General features: G+C 39.5%; 2 protein-coding genes and 1 pseudogene across 2 annotated transcripts in view; 2 read left to right on the top strand and 1 right to left on the bottom strand.

Moving 5' to 3' along the window:
- The window catches only part of LOC129734868 (uncharacterized), an 806,097-nt gene that overhangs the window by 595,329 nt on the left and 192,813 nt on the right, over positions 1–17,955 (top strand). The gene's annotated exons all lie outside the window — the stretch shown is intronic.
- On the top strand, positions 1,729–6,828 carry LOC129734955 (serine/threonine-protein kinase NIM1-like; annotated as a pseudogene).
- On the bottom strand, positions 11,040–16,824 carry LOC129734867 (hydroxymethylglutaryl-CoA synthase, cytoplasmic-like). Its single transcript, XM_055700215.1, is given in 9 exon segments — positions 11,040–11,153; positions 11,556–11,719; positions 12,003–12,128; positions 12,465–12,571; positions 14,062–14,232; positions 14,339–14,507; positions 15,226–15,390; positions 15,907–16,026; positions 16,374–16,824. Coding segments are annotated over 9 exon segments (1,566 nt in total). The 3' UTR covers positions 11,040–11,060.

Here is a 17,955-nt window from a genome sequence, read left to right on the forward strand (position 1 = left end):
ATTAAAAGAACACTGGCTGGTTTCCTAGTGCTGCTGGTTATTCACATTTGTGCTACCCTTTCTTATGAAACTCAATTTATGTAAGTCTTCAGTTTGATCAAAAACGTTTCTGTGTTCCAAGACATATACTCAACTAATCTCAAAAAGATTAGCTAATGAAATGAAATATTAGCACAATTTATTAACATTAATATTGTCTCATTCAAATCAGGAAAGCTTTTTCAGTTCAAATGTGATATGACAAGCAGGGTAGTTTTAGGGATTTGGGATGTATCAACATTTTTGCATGACCCTGACTCTCAGTGAATCAGTAGCAAGCTGTGTATTGTTTGGACCTCTGAGATGTTCCTCTTCTGCACTTTCCCAGCCAGAGGGGTATTGGTCTGTGCATGCCCTCAAGCCCTGGCAGCCTTCCCTGCCCTCAAACCCTGGCTTCCCTGCTGATCCTTGCAGCAGGACAGGGCAGTTGCCTAGCTGTGCTGGGGTACAGGATCCTCGGCACATGCTGCTGTATTTGGATATTTGGTTTGAGAGAGAATATTATGAACTTTTCAGGGCTCCAAAACCAGAGAAGCTTAAGAGGGGGAGGAAGAAAAAAGAAAAGGTTATTTTAAGGTTATTTTAGTAGGATGCATGTCAAAGCTTTTAGCTGCAACACTGAAACCAAAGTTGTGAAAGAAGAATAAAATCTGGAGTTGTGTAGAGTTGTGCTCTATTTAGGTTAATATACCTCGCTTAGGATCCTTAATGTGTGCCACAGCAGCTGAAGCTGAGAGAACAGTTCAATTCACAGTAGGCTGTCTTGAATGTTGCTTGCTGCAATTAGACTGTTTCTCTAGATCCCACTTTCAAAAATACCCATCCCAATTTCACTTCTGTTTTCACTCCAGTGCAAGGGGAGTCTTTAATGGGCAGTATTTCTTTGACATTGTCCTGGTTTCAGCTGAGATAGAGTTAATTTTCTTCTTAGTAGCTGGTGCAGTGCTGTGTTTTGGATTTGGTGTGAGAACAATGTTGATGGCACACCGATGATTTTAGTTGTTGTTAGGTTTAGTTTCTCACATCTTGCCAGTGAGAAGGCTGGAGGGGCACGGGAAATTGGGAGGAGACACAGCCAGGACAACTGACCTGAACTGGCCAAAGGGATGTTCCATACCCTAGAACATCATGCTGAGTATATAAACTGGGGGGAGTTGACCGAGGCCTTGTGATTGCTGCTCAGGGACTGGCTGGATATTGGTCAGTGGGTGGTGAGCAATTGTATTGTGCATCACTTGGGGTTTTTTCCCTCCTTCCCTTTGGATTTTATTCCTCTCCCCTTCTCCCTCCTTTTCATTACAATTGTTATTACTATAACTATTATTATTGTTATTATTATTCATTATTTTATTTCAATTATTAAATTGTTCTTATCTCAACCCTCGAGTTTTATCTTTTTTTCGATTCTCTTCCCCATCCTTCCGGGGGGAGGGGGAGTGAGTGAGCGGCTGTATGGTACTCTAGTTGCCAGCTGGGGTTAAAACATGACATTCAGAGATTAGTAACTTATGACCTGTAGGATGTCAAATAAGATCAGATCGCTTCCTGCTAAGCTTCTTGCCAAGTCTTGAAGCCTTACTATGCATTAAGCAGTTTCCAGAGGTTAGTTGAAGCTTCATTGATTCTAGTGAGCCTGTGATTATTCCCCTGCATGGCTCTGTGCCTGCAGAGGCTGGGGAGGACATACAGATGGCAGACCTGGTAGCAGGACTCTGCAGTGCAGAGGTTTCTCAGTATGTGGTATCCAAATACAGGGTCAGAGGCAGGAGCCAGTCTGAGGAGCAGGTGGTCTGCATGGTGAGAGGACCACTGTACTGGGTTTGCGTGGCAAGGTTTTGGTAGTGGGAGGCTGCAGGAGTGGCTTCTATGAGAAGATGCCAGAAGCTGCCCCCATGTTGGACACAGCCAGTTCCAGCCAGCTCCAAGACAGACCGGCCATGGTGAGGCAGGCTGTCCCCCTGCAGCCCATGGAGGTTAACAGTGGAGCAGATATCCACCTGCAGGCCATGGACAACCCCACTCCAGAGCAGGTGGATGTGCCTGAAGGAGGCTGTGACCCCATGGAGAGCCTGCACTGGAGCAGGCTCCTGGCAGGACTTGTGACCCCATGAGGGACCCGTGCTGGAGCAGTCTGTTCCTGAAGGACTGCACCCCATAGAAGGGACGCACTCTAGTGCAGTTTGTGAAGAACTGCAGCCCATGAGAAGGACCTGCATTGGAGAAGTTTGTGGAGGACTGTCTCCCATGGGACAGACCCCACACTGGAGCAGGGGAAGAGTGTGAGGTGTCCTCCCCCTGAGGAGGAAGGAGTGGCAGAGACACTGTGTGATGAACTGACCACAACCCCCACTCCCTGTCCCCCTGCACTGATTGGGGGGAAGAGGTAGAGAAATCGGGAGTGAAGTTGAGCCTGGGAAGAAGGGAGGGGTTGGGAGAAGGAGATTTAAGATTATTTTCTTATTTCTCACTATCCTACTGATTTTGATTGGTAATATATTAAATTATTTTCCCTGAGTTGAGTCTGTTTTGCCTGAGACAGTAATTGGTGAGTGATCTCTTCCTGTCCTTATCTCGACCCACAGGCCTTTCATTGTATTTTCTTTCCCCTGTCCAGTTGAGGAGGGGAGTGATAGAGAAGCTTGGTCAGCACCTGGCAGCCAGCCAGGGTCAATCCACCACAATCATGTTGGTCTGAGAAGGTGGCATGCTCATACATAGCTAGAGAAATACAGCTGGTACTGTTTTCCATTTCAGTGTTTTTTTTCTGATGGGTTCTAAATGTTTCCAATCTAATTGTCAATTAGATAAAAAGCACAAATACATGTCTTTCTACCTAGGTTTTTATTCTCTAAGTGTTCTAAAAGTTCTCAGAACTGCAGTCACTTTGGGACATTTAAAACTGGCAAGGACAGAGCAGTTGCAAAGCTACTTTCAGGGGACAGTTCAGCATTTGTAAAACTGAGCAGCCAATCTTTATGACATTGCTCTGTTTCTCCCTGGCTCCTGCCACTTTTATTTGGATATTGTATATGTACATCTACACCTTCTTTTAGTCAAGTTCAGTAATATAATTACGGTAATGCAATGGCTTGTTAATGCTGAATCAGGATAAATCTGTCTCAGACATTACTCTGAAAAACTGGAAATGTCAGACAGTATAAATTATGTTTCAAAATGCAGTGCAGGATTTATTTCTTTTCAAATGCCTTCCTCAAAAATAATAGCAACTGCTTATCTTCTGCCCAGATCCATTCAAAATTTACCTTATGAACACTTAATCTTTTACTACTCAGTACTTTTTTCACTTGACAACCTGAGTCATTCATTTTTAGTCAGGTAATTGTATGTAATTTTGTTCTGTTATTTTAAAGACTTTGTTGCATCTCTGTTGTTTCAGAATACGTATTTAATGGAAGCTGGTTTTATCTTAGAAGAACAACTCCAAGGCAAATAATTGATCAATTTGCATTATACCTCAGGGAAGGAAATAAAAGACAGTGGCCAGGTTAAAGTTTTGAGATGGTAAATTTTATTCCAAAATACAGTCAGACTACAAATTTATCTCTCCCATGTATTTCAAAGACCTGGGAAATCAATGGATTCTTCTAATAAATTCCTTTTTTTGTCTTTGCTTTTAATGCAAGTTTCTGTGCAATTCAAAGACTAATTAATTCTATTTCTAGCTGGTTTAATCATGCAATATTACAAAAAGATAAAAGGGATTTTCCCCCATATTTTATTTTCTACTTCACAGGTCTTAGTGTATTAGCTTAGTGTCATGTGAATGGGGGGGGGGGGGGATTTTCTCAACCCCTAGTGTTTGATCTGTCTATCAGCACCCCAGGAAAGCTGAGACCCTTGTGCCCAACCAGTCTGTCAGCGTTATAGAAATCCTTCACTGAACAGTCCTGCTGGGTCGGACAATAATTTGACTGACTTGTTCAGGGAAATGCACCAACAGCATAAGGGGGACCCCTCAGTGGATCTTCCCACGTTATTTGAATATGTTACCCACTGCCAGCGACTGCTAGCGCCCACGAAGGACTAACACTAACAGTTTACAGAATAACACTCTTTATTAATATAAAACGTGACAAAATAAGGTTCATGATTGCCAGTGATAGGGACTGTCTGCAAAACACAAGCTTGAAGTGGTATACAACCAAACTATAATCACTAATAACAGCTAGCAGTGGTTAGTTAGTGTGCATATGATAAAGTTCTTACCCAATAGGTGTCCCTATGGGGGAGAAGACAGGTTCAGCCCGTCAACTGATCCCAGAAGTTACAATGGACTCTTCCCTAACTTCTCCCCTCATCTGTCTGCTTTTTTATATTTCATAGTACATTGCATATTTATTCATCATACACAGGACTGGTTACAAGTTTCTCACTTTAATGAAAATTAGTATGCATCCTCAGATAGCACTTACTGAAGCTCTCTGCTAACTATGCATGCTCCTCAAGCGGGGTTTTGCTTTCTTTTGGGGGGGCTATTTGAGTCAGAGGTTGCAATCCCCCACTACCACAATTACCTTTGTCCTATTTTCAACTAATTTTCTGTCTATGCCAGTGGATTGCAACACCTTATCAGCCTGTCTCCTCTCATAGCCAGAACTTCCCTCACTTGAAGGCTTCTCTCTGTGTAACTTATATGATGGTGTTCTTTTCACTGTCTGTTCTGTGTTTCTCATCCTCCCCAAGGCTGACTCCCTTGATTAGAAGCCCTTTCATTTATAACAACTTTAGAGAGTGGGTCAGCTTGACCTAACTTTGTGAACACTAAATCAGTTTGGTAATCTGGGAGTTTAGACAACAATTCCTCCTGCCCTGGACTTATTTCAGTCCAGGACCAGTCCATTTCCATCACATTTAGGTGGAGCTTGAGTGACTCTAGTCATACATATTGTTGTTGCTGATTAGTATCACTTGCCCAGTGAGGTGTAGTAGTACCTTGGAGGCAGGTAACTTTGGGATAGAGGTGTGCATTAGTATTACAATGAGATTATTTCACCTGAGGAAAGTCATTTCACAACAGTTGGCTCAGCAGCTGACATCTCATGGATTCTTCAACTGACAACTGCTATGCAGCTTATCAGCTGTGTGGTGCCATCAAGTTCCTGTTCCTGCAGGGAGCATGACCACGGTGTCTCCACTCTGCTCCACCCTCTGTCACTCCTATCAGCATGTGCTGTGCTGGCAGGATGTGTTGCTTAGGGAACTGTGGTGATGTAGATGCCATACATGATAACCATCCTGAAGGAGATAGCTGTATTTTACCCTAACAAGCTTTCTGTAATACTATGCTTCTATTAGGTCCCAGTTTTCTCTAATTCCTCCCACCCCAAGTAATTTTCCCCTACATGCCCATGTTTCTGAACAACAAAACAGCTAGAAAAGAGCTATTTTAAAGGTATCTAAGAGAGCTTTCACATCCACCTGGAATTACTGCCTCTCCTTTGCCAGCTTTTGGGAGGATAGTGAACTGGAAACATCTGGTGGGTGGAACCACCTCTTTAGCAACAGCATTCTCCTGTTCTGTTTTAAGTTGCTGTAGGCTCCAACTAACAAAGCTTAATTTCTTTCCTCCATCTATTTCAAAACATAGGATCAATCACTCTTCCACTAGAAGAAAGCATTCCAGGGAAGAGGTTTCTTGTTAGGTATTGCAAACATCCAGCTTGCTTATTATTGAATGTGGAAGATTAGCACTTAAGACCATTAATTCCTGATCCTCACTTTGGAACAAATCTGTGAAGTTAACACCTAGCAAGTCGCTTCCCTTTGCCTAGTCTTCAGTATTGCAACTGGATTTAGGATGATGCTATTTGTGTAGTCCAAAGCATCTGCCTTTATAAAAGGCAGAAAAGGGCAATTAACTACTTCCAGTACCATCTCCTCTGAACCTTGCACAGTAACTACAGCTACTTAAAACAACAGCATAAAAACACAGGAAGACTGTTCTGCAAGTTTAAGTAGTAAAAATAGCATTTGTTAAAGTTGGCTCAAGGTGCCCTCTGGCAGCTCATTCTCATATACCATGTAATGTATACCATGTTCTACAGCATGAGAATAATATCATTCACCAGGACTTGAAAGCAGAAAATGTATTCTACACTAGTAACACTTGTGTTAAGGTGGGAGACTGGATTCAGCACAGTAAGAGATGAAACTTTATATACATTCTGTGGCTCTCCTTATGTTGCTCCTGAACTCTTCCGAGATGAAAACTGTGTTGACATTTACATAGCTATCGAGGCACTGGGAATCCTGTTATACTTTATGACAACAGGTATCATGCCACTTCAGGCAGATAGAGGCCAAACTGAAAAATTGTATTTTTGAAGACACATAAAGTTTGCTTCCTTGTCTCTCAAACTTGCCAGAAACTGATGAAAGGAGTCCTTCAGCCAGTACCAACCAAACAATACCCTGTCAAACTTACTATGAAAAGTGAACAGATAAAAGGGATATAGTACCCCAAACCTTTAAAGCCATTGAAAACTGAATCAGAAGTATTTATCAGAGGTCAGTATACTCAAAGAGGAAGAAATTTTAGTGAAAAATATTCTGGAAGATCTGGGAATCTCAGAACACCACATTCAAAATAACTAGGGAAGAGACACATGCAGGGTCTACAGAAGGGTACTTGAACATGTTTTTATGATATCCCATCCAGACCCCAAAGAACAACACTTGAGGAAAGGAATTCATGCTTACAGTGGGATGAAGCACACATCCAAGCTGCATTCTAAGTTGTATTGCAGGCTTTCTACTCTGCACATTTAACAAAGGGGTTTATTAACTTTTCACAAGTCTTGGTGTTGCATTTTTTCATAATTTTTAAATAAACCAAAAATGCCTTATCTCCAAGTCACACTGAAGCACTAAAAGGCAGAGTGCTCTCATGCATTTGTTCACCCCTTGCTCCAGTGTCATGTTTTAACCCCAACTGGCAACTAAGCCCTACACAGCCACTTGCTCGCTCCCACCACATGTAGGATGGGGGAGAGAATTGGAAGGGTAAAAGTGAAAAAACTTGTGGGTTGAGATCAAGACAGTTTAATGGGTAAAGCAAAAGCCATACACATAAGCAAAGCAAAACAAGGAATTCATTTACTACTTCCCATCAGCATGCAGGTGTTCAGCCATTTCCAGAAAAGCAGGGCTCTATCACACAGAACTGTTACTTGGGAAGACAAATGCCATCACTCCAAATGTGCCCCCCTTCCTCCAGCTTTATATACTCAGCATGACATCATATGGGTATGGAATATCCCTTTGGTCAGTTGGGGTCAGCTGTCCCAGCTGTGTCCCCTCCCAATTTCCTGTGCACCCCCAGCCTACTCACTGGTGGGGTGATGTGAGAATCAGAAAAGGCTCTGTGTAAGCACTGCTCAGCAATAAAACATCCCTGTATTATCAACACTATTTACAGCACAAATCCAAAATATACCCCCATAACAGCTACTATGAAGAAAATTAATTCTACCCCAACCAAAACCAGCACATCCAGAAACTTTGTATATCCAGTGCAAGAACTCAAGTAAAACAAGTAAGAGATCATTTGTGGATATGATCTTTATTAAAAAAGAATAAAATCAAATAGTATTGCACAACATGCTTGGGAGATTCTCAGTACAAGCATAAGAGCTATTATTTAAAAAAAAAAAATAATAAAGTTTTACCTTTGTTTAACAATTTTACCACTGCAAACCAGGACAGTTTTTGCAGAGAATTAAATTTAAAGCAGAAACCAGACAATCTAAACTACTACAAGTTCTTCTCTAAAACTTCTTCAGCACATTAAATGTGGTAAGATATATATTGGAGCCTTTCTTTTTTACTTTTGTTTAAAGAAACAGTAGTGCGGCGAATGAAGAGACGGGATGCAGCTTGATGCAAGCAAATGTCAATTTATTGTACAGAAGCACGCGTTTTTATACACTTTCAGAAGCTGCGCGTTTTAAACTAATTGGTTCTTGAAGCTAAGCACTGCATACTAGGCAATCCCTGATTGGTGGTTAACTACCAGCAATTAACCGCAAGGTGTTACCTTTCCTTGGCGCCATCCTTGGCGCCATCCGTCTCCCACTCCCCTGTGCTCTGTTAACATGCCTCATCATGTTAATTGTTGTCTAGACAAGCTCGAGCACATTCCCCTCAGCTGATTGCCACGCATGGTCCTAGTTTCCAGACCGCTCCTGCACAGTAGAGGTTCCTAATTTGTCACAACTCAAAGGCAAGTTAACCCTGCATGTGTGACTGCAATTCCTAGTGCAGAGCTGTTTGGGCTACCATCTACTAACCTTCTGACACCTTCCATTACTTGCACAATTCTGACAGTCTAGAACTGCTTGGACTCCCATTGTGCTCCTCAAAAAAAAAAGATAAGCATGCTCAAAACTCATGTAATCTTAAATTCTTGCTTTAGCACTAGGTAACAGAGAAAGTTGAATGCAATCAATAACAAAATCTGCTTATATACTGAGTATTACAGGCTTATACTAACTTCTGCTATATTATTACTGCCAGCACAAAGCTGATTTTGATACTCTTGACCACTGCAAGTTGGATAGCCTGACACTTCCAATTGTTCTGGGCATCACCAAGATGTAGATACTCCTACCTTCAGCTTTAATCAAGTATTTTATACTTCAATTTTCGGTATCAGCTCCAATGTAAACCATGGAAGAATACAGTAGCTGTCCTTCTCCAAATAGGCACAGTTGAAATGCCTAAGCTAAGAGGAAAAGCCTCTTAATTAAGGCAAGTAAACCAATACGAGGTTGAAAGGTACAGCTGGTACTTTCAAATTTAAGGGTAGAAATGCCTTATCCATTATGGAGACTGATGAGCTGATTGGTTGACTTTTAAAGGAATAATTAATGTACATTAGCAACAGAATAACTCTGAAAAGCCACCCATGGGAATCTGAATTCAGTAAGGTTCAGGCAAGTACAAAGCAAGAACCAATCTCCTTTCACAATTTGTGAGAAGGGGATAATAAAACAATACCATCTTTCCTAAAAGAGTAATAAGACTAATTGTATTTCATAAGCTCAGAATTAATTCCTCCACTATAAACAGTTTCCATCTGAAAACATTTAAGTTACCTTGAAACACATCCCTGAAGTAACAGTTTCCCACCAGCCTAAGCAATCCTTTCTTTCCATTTTTGTAACAGAATGATATTAATAAGAAAAATCCAGAAGGTCCACACAGATTGTGAACCCACAACTTTGAATTTTCATAGGGACAGTTTCATCTTTTTTTCCTGTTAAAGAAAAATGCATCATGAAAACCCAATGAGTCAGTACTACTTAACAGGTTTCAAGTAACTCAAACTTTATTAAAATAAAGGATCAGCCTCACAGACCATGAGGTCCCTGTGGTTAATTTTGTGCCAGTAGCTCACTTCTTGGCTTGCCCACTGCCAGCAGTGGACTTTGTTCCACAGCAGTATACTTTTTTCTGGTACCAAGATAAGTTTCACAAGGGCAGTCTAAAAAAAAAAAAATAAATAAATACTTGCAAACACCGTCTTCATGCATCATTGCTCCATCGTTTTCAGCAAAACAAACTGATTAGTATTCATCAAATTATAATAACTATTTTACCAAGGGTTGACTGTACAAATACAGTGTTAGCAAATCCTAGCAAGTGACATAATACAAACACTTCATTGCACACAAGAAATTTGTAATTTGGCAAGTTGACAATTTTTTTTCTACTTTATATTAGATAATGTATCTTTGCAGAATTAGCAATGAAATAAAACTCAACAGAACTTCATTCTGTATGTTAGCTCAATTTAAATATATATTACAAGCTTACAGGGCTGATGTCATAGTTCATTTCCAATCTGGGCTTAAAAATCTACCAGAATGGACTCCCCATTAGCATTATCTATCTACCACTTGCAAAATGGATAGCTTTTAGTTTGCATGGGAGGGAAGACAATCCCATTCCTACAACATTACCAATAATGAGAAGGACTTCAAAGTACAAGCCAAATCCAAAGTTAGAAACAGTCTCTTATAATATTTAAGGCAGCAGAATTTTCAAATAAAGCTTCTAGATATTATGGAGCTGGTTTAATTGGCAAACTAAGGAAAGAAGATCACTTTGTCTGGATCTCTGGCCTCTCACTATTCTTTATACAATAGATTTCTATTACAGTTAAACAATCCTGAAATGTGCTAAATCAATGAACTCAAGAAATATACCTTTTTTTGGTTTTTAGAAGAAAACTACTACCTCCCTTGTTTCTTTCCTCCCAGGCTGCTGTGATTTATAACACAGGTATAAAGCAGGTAATATGGATATTAGGAGGAATTACATAGTAACTAAACAGTAGGTCAGAGTTTCTTGGGAGAAAAAAAAAAAACAAACAAAAAACAAACACACCTGTCAGTCTAGCCATTCTCGATCCAGTCATTTTGACAGGGGAGAGAGAGTCTACTCTAATAATGAATGTTACTTGGTTCTACACCTTTCCCAAAGCAATGGTGTGATGGGAGGTAGACTGGGAGAAGAAAGGGAAAGTGAAGGGAAAGACAAGTGCAGTATTCAAAAGACTGACTGCTTACTGTCAAGGCACTGAGAACCCCAACATCAAAAGCTTGGACTATTTTGCCACCCACTTTTGAGTACAAGTAGATAATTTAACAGTGTAGGTTAAGTCATCTTACATGGAAAAAGCAAGTAGAAGATTTTATTTTATGTACAAAGACCTCGTAATAGATTACAGCTACGATGCAGCAATTAAATTGAGATGCATTAAGGAATCCACAAAGGCCCAGGCAAGTTCCTCCATCTCCAGTATATTCATGATTTTAGTGTTCTGAAAATACTGTAAGTATCAGCACACCATATTACAAGTCTTCTCAAGTTTACACTGTTTTTCCCATGCTGCAATGAAGTACTACTGTACACTGAAGTTTCAGTACTACTGTAGTCTTTTCTCTCTCTCACCCTGCCCTTACACCTTTTTTCATTCCCCACCTCACAGAGATATCTTAATGCTCCCCATTGGAAGTGGCAACAGTAATGCCTTCAGATTCTGTTGCTGCAGGGATTCTTGGTGCTTTCTTAACAGGGCTTGGGATGTGCTAAGAAGGGGGAACAAAAAAACCAAAACAAAACCAAACCCAAAAAAACCCCACCAAAGTATTAAATATGGTTTTCTAGTTCACAAACATTCATACTTCATGGCTAGTCCAACTCTCAAACAACATTCATACTATACTGGACAGCTTGGTCTCAAGTCATTCAAATCTATCATGCTTCATGCAAACTGATTATGTGAAAAGAGCCAGTTTGTTCTTATTATGGTGAGATTTATTTTTTTAAATCTCATGTTTTTTTTTTAATTTCTGGCTTATATTACATATTTTAACAAAGTACTTGATATAACTTGTTAAACCACTTCCTCTTAACATACGTGCACATGCCAAGACAAACACATAAACTGTTCCACCATTTATATCAAACTAAGAGTGCTAAGTGTTCACCTCATTAACAAGGCCTGGGTGGACAGCTTCAACTCCTGCTTCCAGAGGTCCATCACCCATGACTGGGTGCCGTGCATAAGAAGTTCTGTGTTTTTCATCCACATGCACAAGGTACCATGTTCCTTCAAAGAGATCTATTACTGAAGACTGTGGAATATAGTTGGCTGTAAGAAAAGCCATAACATACTGTTAGTTGGTTCTTGGTGAAAGTTTTATACAATACAGGCCTTTGCAGTTTGCAAGTAGTAAGACAGGAAAACCAAATATTCATTTTCATTTCAACCATACTAGACCAATGAACACAAGCTATAGAAGAACACTTTACAGGCTATTCAGAAGAATTAGATATTTCCTTTATTCTACACCTTAATCACTTAAGTCATGCAAATTAAGCAGTACATATTTTGCTGTAGGACTAGGAATTATTTATATTTATGACATTCTTACCCAAATTATGCGTTTCCAGTCTAATCTTCATGTTTTCAGTAAAGACATCAGGTGCAATGCATTTTCTTGAGTCAAGTCTTGTTTTAAGATCAGAAAGACTAGCAGTTATTTTGTCCAGTGCAGAACCTACAACATACAACCATCATGTAATGTAGCACCAGCACTGAGAACTGTACACTAGCATTTCAAGTCCATTCAAAATATTTCACATTAGAGAAGCTAAAAAGTTTCAGTAATTTAAAAGTATTCTCAATTACCCAAGGAAAATGCTTAAAGCATTTAAAGAATATTATCTATTTGTCCAAAGAGACACTTAAAACATTCCCTGGAGCTGGAACATCTTCAGTTTAACACTACTGTCATTAGGCATTGTTTTGCAGATTTACTTATACTGGTGGGCATAACAAAGCATTTAGGTGAGCTGTGCAAAGGAGTTAATTAACATTGCTTCCTTTCACTCACCAGGAGCGGCATCCTGTGTAACTCTGATGGAATACAATGTAGCAACAAAACCAAAGCCATACGAGAACATACTAATTCTCTGTCCTGCGAGCTGCTCTGGGGGGTATCTGCAAATCAAGGAACAGTTATTTAAAGTGAGAATTAAGCCAATGTGCCAATTTTAAATAACTAGAAAGCTAACTTAAAGCAATTAGCCAGGTTATATCAGCTACAATACGCATTTAATGTGCTAAACGCATAAACGATAAGTTTTAGAAACAGGATTTCAAACACTGCTGTTAAATGATGATTTTCAAAGCTACCTAAGCAAAAGAAAACAAAGAAATGCCCAGGATACAATTATCTAGAAGGCAACCAATTTTCATTCTTAAGTGACCTAAAACCTGAAATGAACAATCACATCTTAGAATGCAAAGTCACAATAAAGAAAAAAGGACTCAAGAGGAATGGTTTAAGTTAAACTTAACATGATTTTGTAAAAATCTGTCATTGTTGGGTTTTCTTCCCCCCTTCAAACACACAATTTGTTTCAGTAAATACTGATTTAATTTAGCTTTACTTATTATTGCTAGGCAACTAGTGGATTGAGAGCAGCCCTGCAGAGAAGGATTTGGGGGTACCGGTAGATGAAAAACTGAATAAGCCAGCAATATGCACTTGCAGTCCAGAAAGCCAATCACATCCTGGGCTGCATCAAAAGAATAACCACTAGCAGGTCAAGGGAGGTGATTCTCCCCCTCTACTCTGCTCTCATGAGACCCCACACACACCTGGAGTACTGCATTCAGCTCTGGGGCCCTCAACATAACAGACATGGACCTACTCAAACTGGTCCAGAGGAGAGCCATGAAGATGATCAGAGGGCTGAAGCACCTCTCCTATAAAGACAGGCTGGGATTGCTCAGCCTGGAGAAGAGAAGGCTCCAGAGAGACCTTATAGCAGCCTTCCAGTATTTAAAGGGAAAATAGGGAGGGACTCTTTACCACTTGTCCTATCACTACACTCTGATAATGGTTTTAAACTGGAAGAGGGTAGATTTAGATTAGATACAAGGAAGAAATTCTTTACTGTGAGTGATGAGGCACTGGCACAGGTTGCCCAGAGAACTCATGTATGCCCCATCCCTGGAAGTGTTGAAGGCCAGGTTGGATGGGGTTTTGAGCAACCTGGTCTAGCAGAAGGTGTCCCTGCCCATGGCAGGGGGGTTAGAACTAGATTATCTTTAAGGTTCCTTCCAACCCAAACCATTCTATGATTATAGCGGAACAGAGAAGACATTCAGAGTCTCTTTTCCACTGGGACGTTTGAGTGTGTGTACATCTTTTTCCCAGCCTCAACATCACCTTACAAATAAGGTCGTACTTCAAAAAGCATTAAGCCTCTGTTTCAAATCAGCTTCTGACACAGAAATTTTGAATCCACTTATCACTTGACCCAGTTATATATGCAGAATATTTTTTTAACTTTAATCTTGCTTCTTAAGACAATTAGCAGGAAAAGGTTTGCTAGACAGTGCTTTTACAAAAGGCTTTCTGAAACAAATAACTTATGTGCTTACATATAAAAAGCTATTACTTCTTCCAATTTTATGCTTACTGGGCTAGAAGAGAGGCAAGGCAACCATAGACTGAAGGGGTATACATATTTCCATTCTGATTGGTTATGAGCAACGAAGCTTTGGTTTTCTGATTGAAGAGCTCTGCACTGGCTTTCATAAAAGCTTTTTCCACAACTCTGTCAAAATATGTATCTTCAAGTTTTACATCCCTATTAAATAAGGTTCAGAAGCAGTTACTAAAATGGCAGCAAGGAAAAATACCTTGGGTGTTTAACAAATTAAGACTATTTTAAGACAGTCAACAGCCATTCTCACCTGAAAGCTTCCAAACCACTGAAAACACCATTTGCTGTTTCTAGGTTCTGGTCACAAAGAAAGTAATTCAGCAATAGTCTAGCCACAGATTTCTGTACCAGTTTACAGTAGGGAGAATGAAAGATCATGAATCCAAAGTCATTCAAGGTGAAATGTCTGCCTGTCCCCTCTGAAAGTGGCAGAAATGTTGTGTTACAACTTGTGTTTAGTACTCACTTCAAGTATTAAAATAAAATAGAGGGATGGCAGGATACCAGTCATAACACATCAGCATACATAAGACAACCTTAAGATTTACTGCTAGCAAGTTCATTTAACACACTGCTGCTACTTCTATTTAAAAATTAGTTTCTTACTGATCTTGTGCACCAGCTAGCAATATTTATCCTTTTTCTTCTAGAAGAAAAAGTTTTAAGCTTAAACAGAATCTCAGTATTTCTACCCAACATTTTGAAATAATAATCTGCTTCATCTATCTATTCTTCAAATCTATGCTTCCTAATACAGGTAAAGCAATTACTAAACACATGGGGGTAAAAAAAAACCAACATAAAACCACAGTATCCTTATACAACATGTAAATATTAATCTCAATATCTAAAGAGCCTTGGTAGAGGAGGGAACGACATACTTAAGTTATTATACATTACACCAACAAAAGCCTGTAGAGACTACTGCTTGTTGACTATCAGGTACTTAAGCATACCAAAACAAATGTAAGATTTCTTTATGGGAGAGTGTGAACACTTCAGTTGTCTCAGAACACACAAAGAAAGGAACCATGTACTAGTCTTTAGATTGGATGCTAAAACTTGAAAATATATTATCTATATAGCTACACACTCCAATACTTGCCAGATCCTGCAATATCATGTGAGGCTACATACCCTTTTGCCACTGGGTGTGGATTTTGTTGCGATAGACAGCATAGCAGCAATCTAATGCACTGAAGTAGCACTGTATACATAGTTTACCATCAACTATGGGATATTCAGAGATCATATCTGGTTTATAGAAGTCATATGCATGCTGCATGTGGGTTCCATGCAACCCTGATAGAGAGAAATTGACAAAGTTTGAAGATTACTTTATTCAGCTGCTTTGAGTCAGTTTGAACACATTGGTTAACACATGGAAAACAAGTAGTATTTGGCCTCAGTCAAGCAGGTTTTCATAGCACTTCAGACCCTTTAAGGTAATGTTTCACGTGGTTCTCAATCACCTGTTACTCAAGTACAGTAGGACTGATCATGACAAACAAGCAAACAAATTATTTTCATCATTTCACCTTGAAAGTAGAGTGCTGTGTTATTCAGCTCTAGTCCACTTTGTCGATTTTATTGGAGAATCCCCAAGGAAAAAAACAGATAGAAGCATCTCTAGTTGTTTCTTGCTGCCTCCTTTAACAAGACTTGGCCAAGTTAACACAAAGCAAGAGGAAACAAAGTACAACTTCTGACATTAGTGGGAGTTAATCCAGCCCTCCAGCAACCCACAAAAACAAGGGATAGACTTCAGAACAGATCCAGTATCTGGCTGAATAGTATTTACTTTCTCACAGGACTAACCTCTCTCAAAAATTAATGGAGCATTTGGACCAACTAGCATAGCAACAGCAACAGCTCCACCTGCTGGCCTGGCATTTCCACTGGCATACACAGCTATGTCTCCAGCAAGTGCATAACGTCCTGTGAAAGACACAGAAATAAGTATAAAAAGTAACCAAAAATCTAGCACATTTCAATATCCATCAGCAATTTTAAAACTAGTTAATAAAGGAGATGACTCCAGAATTAAGGGGCTCTTCAATCCTGGCTGCCAAAGTTTACAGGAAAAGACCAGTAATGACTATCCATGTCATTATTTTTTTGCATGTAATTGAACTAGTGGCAAACACCCAGAGCATTTAAGAAAGACTTCAGAAGCATACAAGAGTTTACCCTCTGGGTTTTATATGGTTAAAAAAAACCAACACTGTAATTGCAAGGCAGACTACTCAAAGATAGAGACTAATGCAACTTTTCAAGTAAATAACCTGAATCTCAAGAACTGGACTCAGTCGAATTAATAGCATTAAAGAGAGCAACAGTGCCTCCATAGCATGCATTCGTGGTGTCAATTCCTTCTACATCCGTATTACCAGATTCTTCAAAAAGTTGCATCAGGACAGTCTTTACAGATTTTGACCTATCAATTATTGTCTCTGTTCCAACTTCTAATCTCCCTATACAATCATAGGAAAGGCTGTTCCTTTCCATGAGCTTCTGAACCACAGTCAAAAAGAGAGACCTGATATCCTCCCAGTCAGAGCAGAATCCCATCTTTGACTGGCCTAGCCCAACGGTGTATTTCCCAGCATCCACACCATCATACTTCTCCAGCTCTGTCTGGTCAACATACTGAGAAGGAAAATATATTTCCACTGCAACAATTCCCACATCTTTGGGCCAGCAGGATTCAGCATTCACTGGAAGAGACCCAGGCATCGTGGTAGATCTTTAAGTAAAAAAGAAAGCCACAAAATCCAGCTGATTCATTCACATCCATTTTTAGAGACCTACTTCATACGTACTTTAATTTTCTGTAGATTTGCAAATGAACTTGTAGAATACCTAAAACCTAACCTTTTCTATAAAGGGCACGCCTTCACCTCCAGGTGACATTTTGGTCTGAACATACTGCAAACATCATAAAATGTTATAAAACTTAAAATATTAAGATGATCTTTTAAGCATAAGTACAATTTCAACCCTGGAAATGAATGTATGTAGCTTAAGCCCAAGTTATTTCACTGAAGCAAAACACATGCTTAACGTTAAGCATTTGAGAAATTAGTCTTAAGTGTTCATTATTCTATTTTTGCTTATATGCAAAATCTCAATTTTACACAACCAAGCTAGAAACACTAGGGGGTTTTTTTGTGTATGTTTTGTGTTTTCTTTGTAATGTTGCTAGTTGAGACATTAAGTTTAAAATTTATACTTACCAGGAAATCTCAGCCTTAAAACAGGCCAGGACATTTCAAAATTGTTTTTAAATTAAGTGATCCAAGTTGCAAGTATAAACAAAATTAAGTGTTTTGTGTGGTGGTTTTTTGTGGTTTTGGTTGGGGTTTTTTCTTTGTTCACTTGGGTATGGTTTTTTTAAGCATACTCTGTTTTGACATTCCTGAATGCTGGAATGCCACACAACATGTCTGGCTGAGATAAACACACAGGGATTCTTCCTGCTAGACCAAGTTTTCTTGTTTTAACTCTATAACTTCACCGTCACTATACTTTAGGACATAGTATATTCTATTACTTTAATCTTATCTATTACACAGGCACCATCTTCCTGTACATTTGCTTACATCCTCACAAAACACTTGTCCCTTTTGTGCCCAGCTGTACCATCACATTGACCTTACCCAGCTTCTTCCATAGAATCACCATGAGCCGTATAAAGGAATAAAGCCTTTCTATGCAGGAATGATGACTTCACACAATGTATGTTAAAACAAGCATTAAGAAAATAGAGTTGCAATCAGTAGCAGAGTCTAGCTGGAAGCCTGTAGCTAGCAGTGTTCCCCAGGGGTCACTACTGGGTCCAGTCCCAGTCAACCTATTAATCAGTGA

The sequence above is a fragment of the Falco cherrug genome (genome assembly GCF_023634085.1).
Source record: "Falco cherrug isolate bFalChe1 chromosome W unlocalized genomic scaffold, bFalChe1.pri SUPER_W_unloc_1, whole genome shotgun sequence".
Lineage (NCBI taxonomy): Eukaryota > Metazoa > Chordata > Aves > Falconiformes > Falconidae > Falco > Falco cherrug.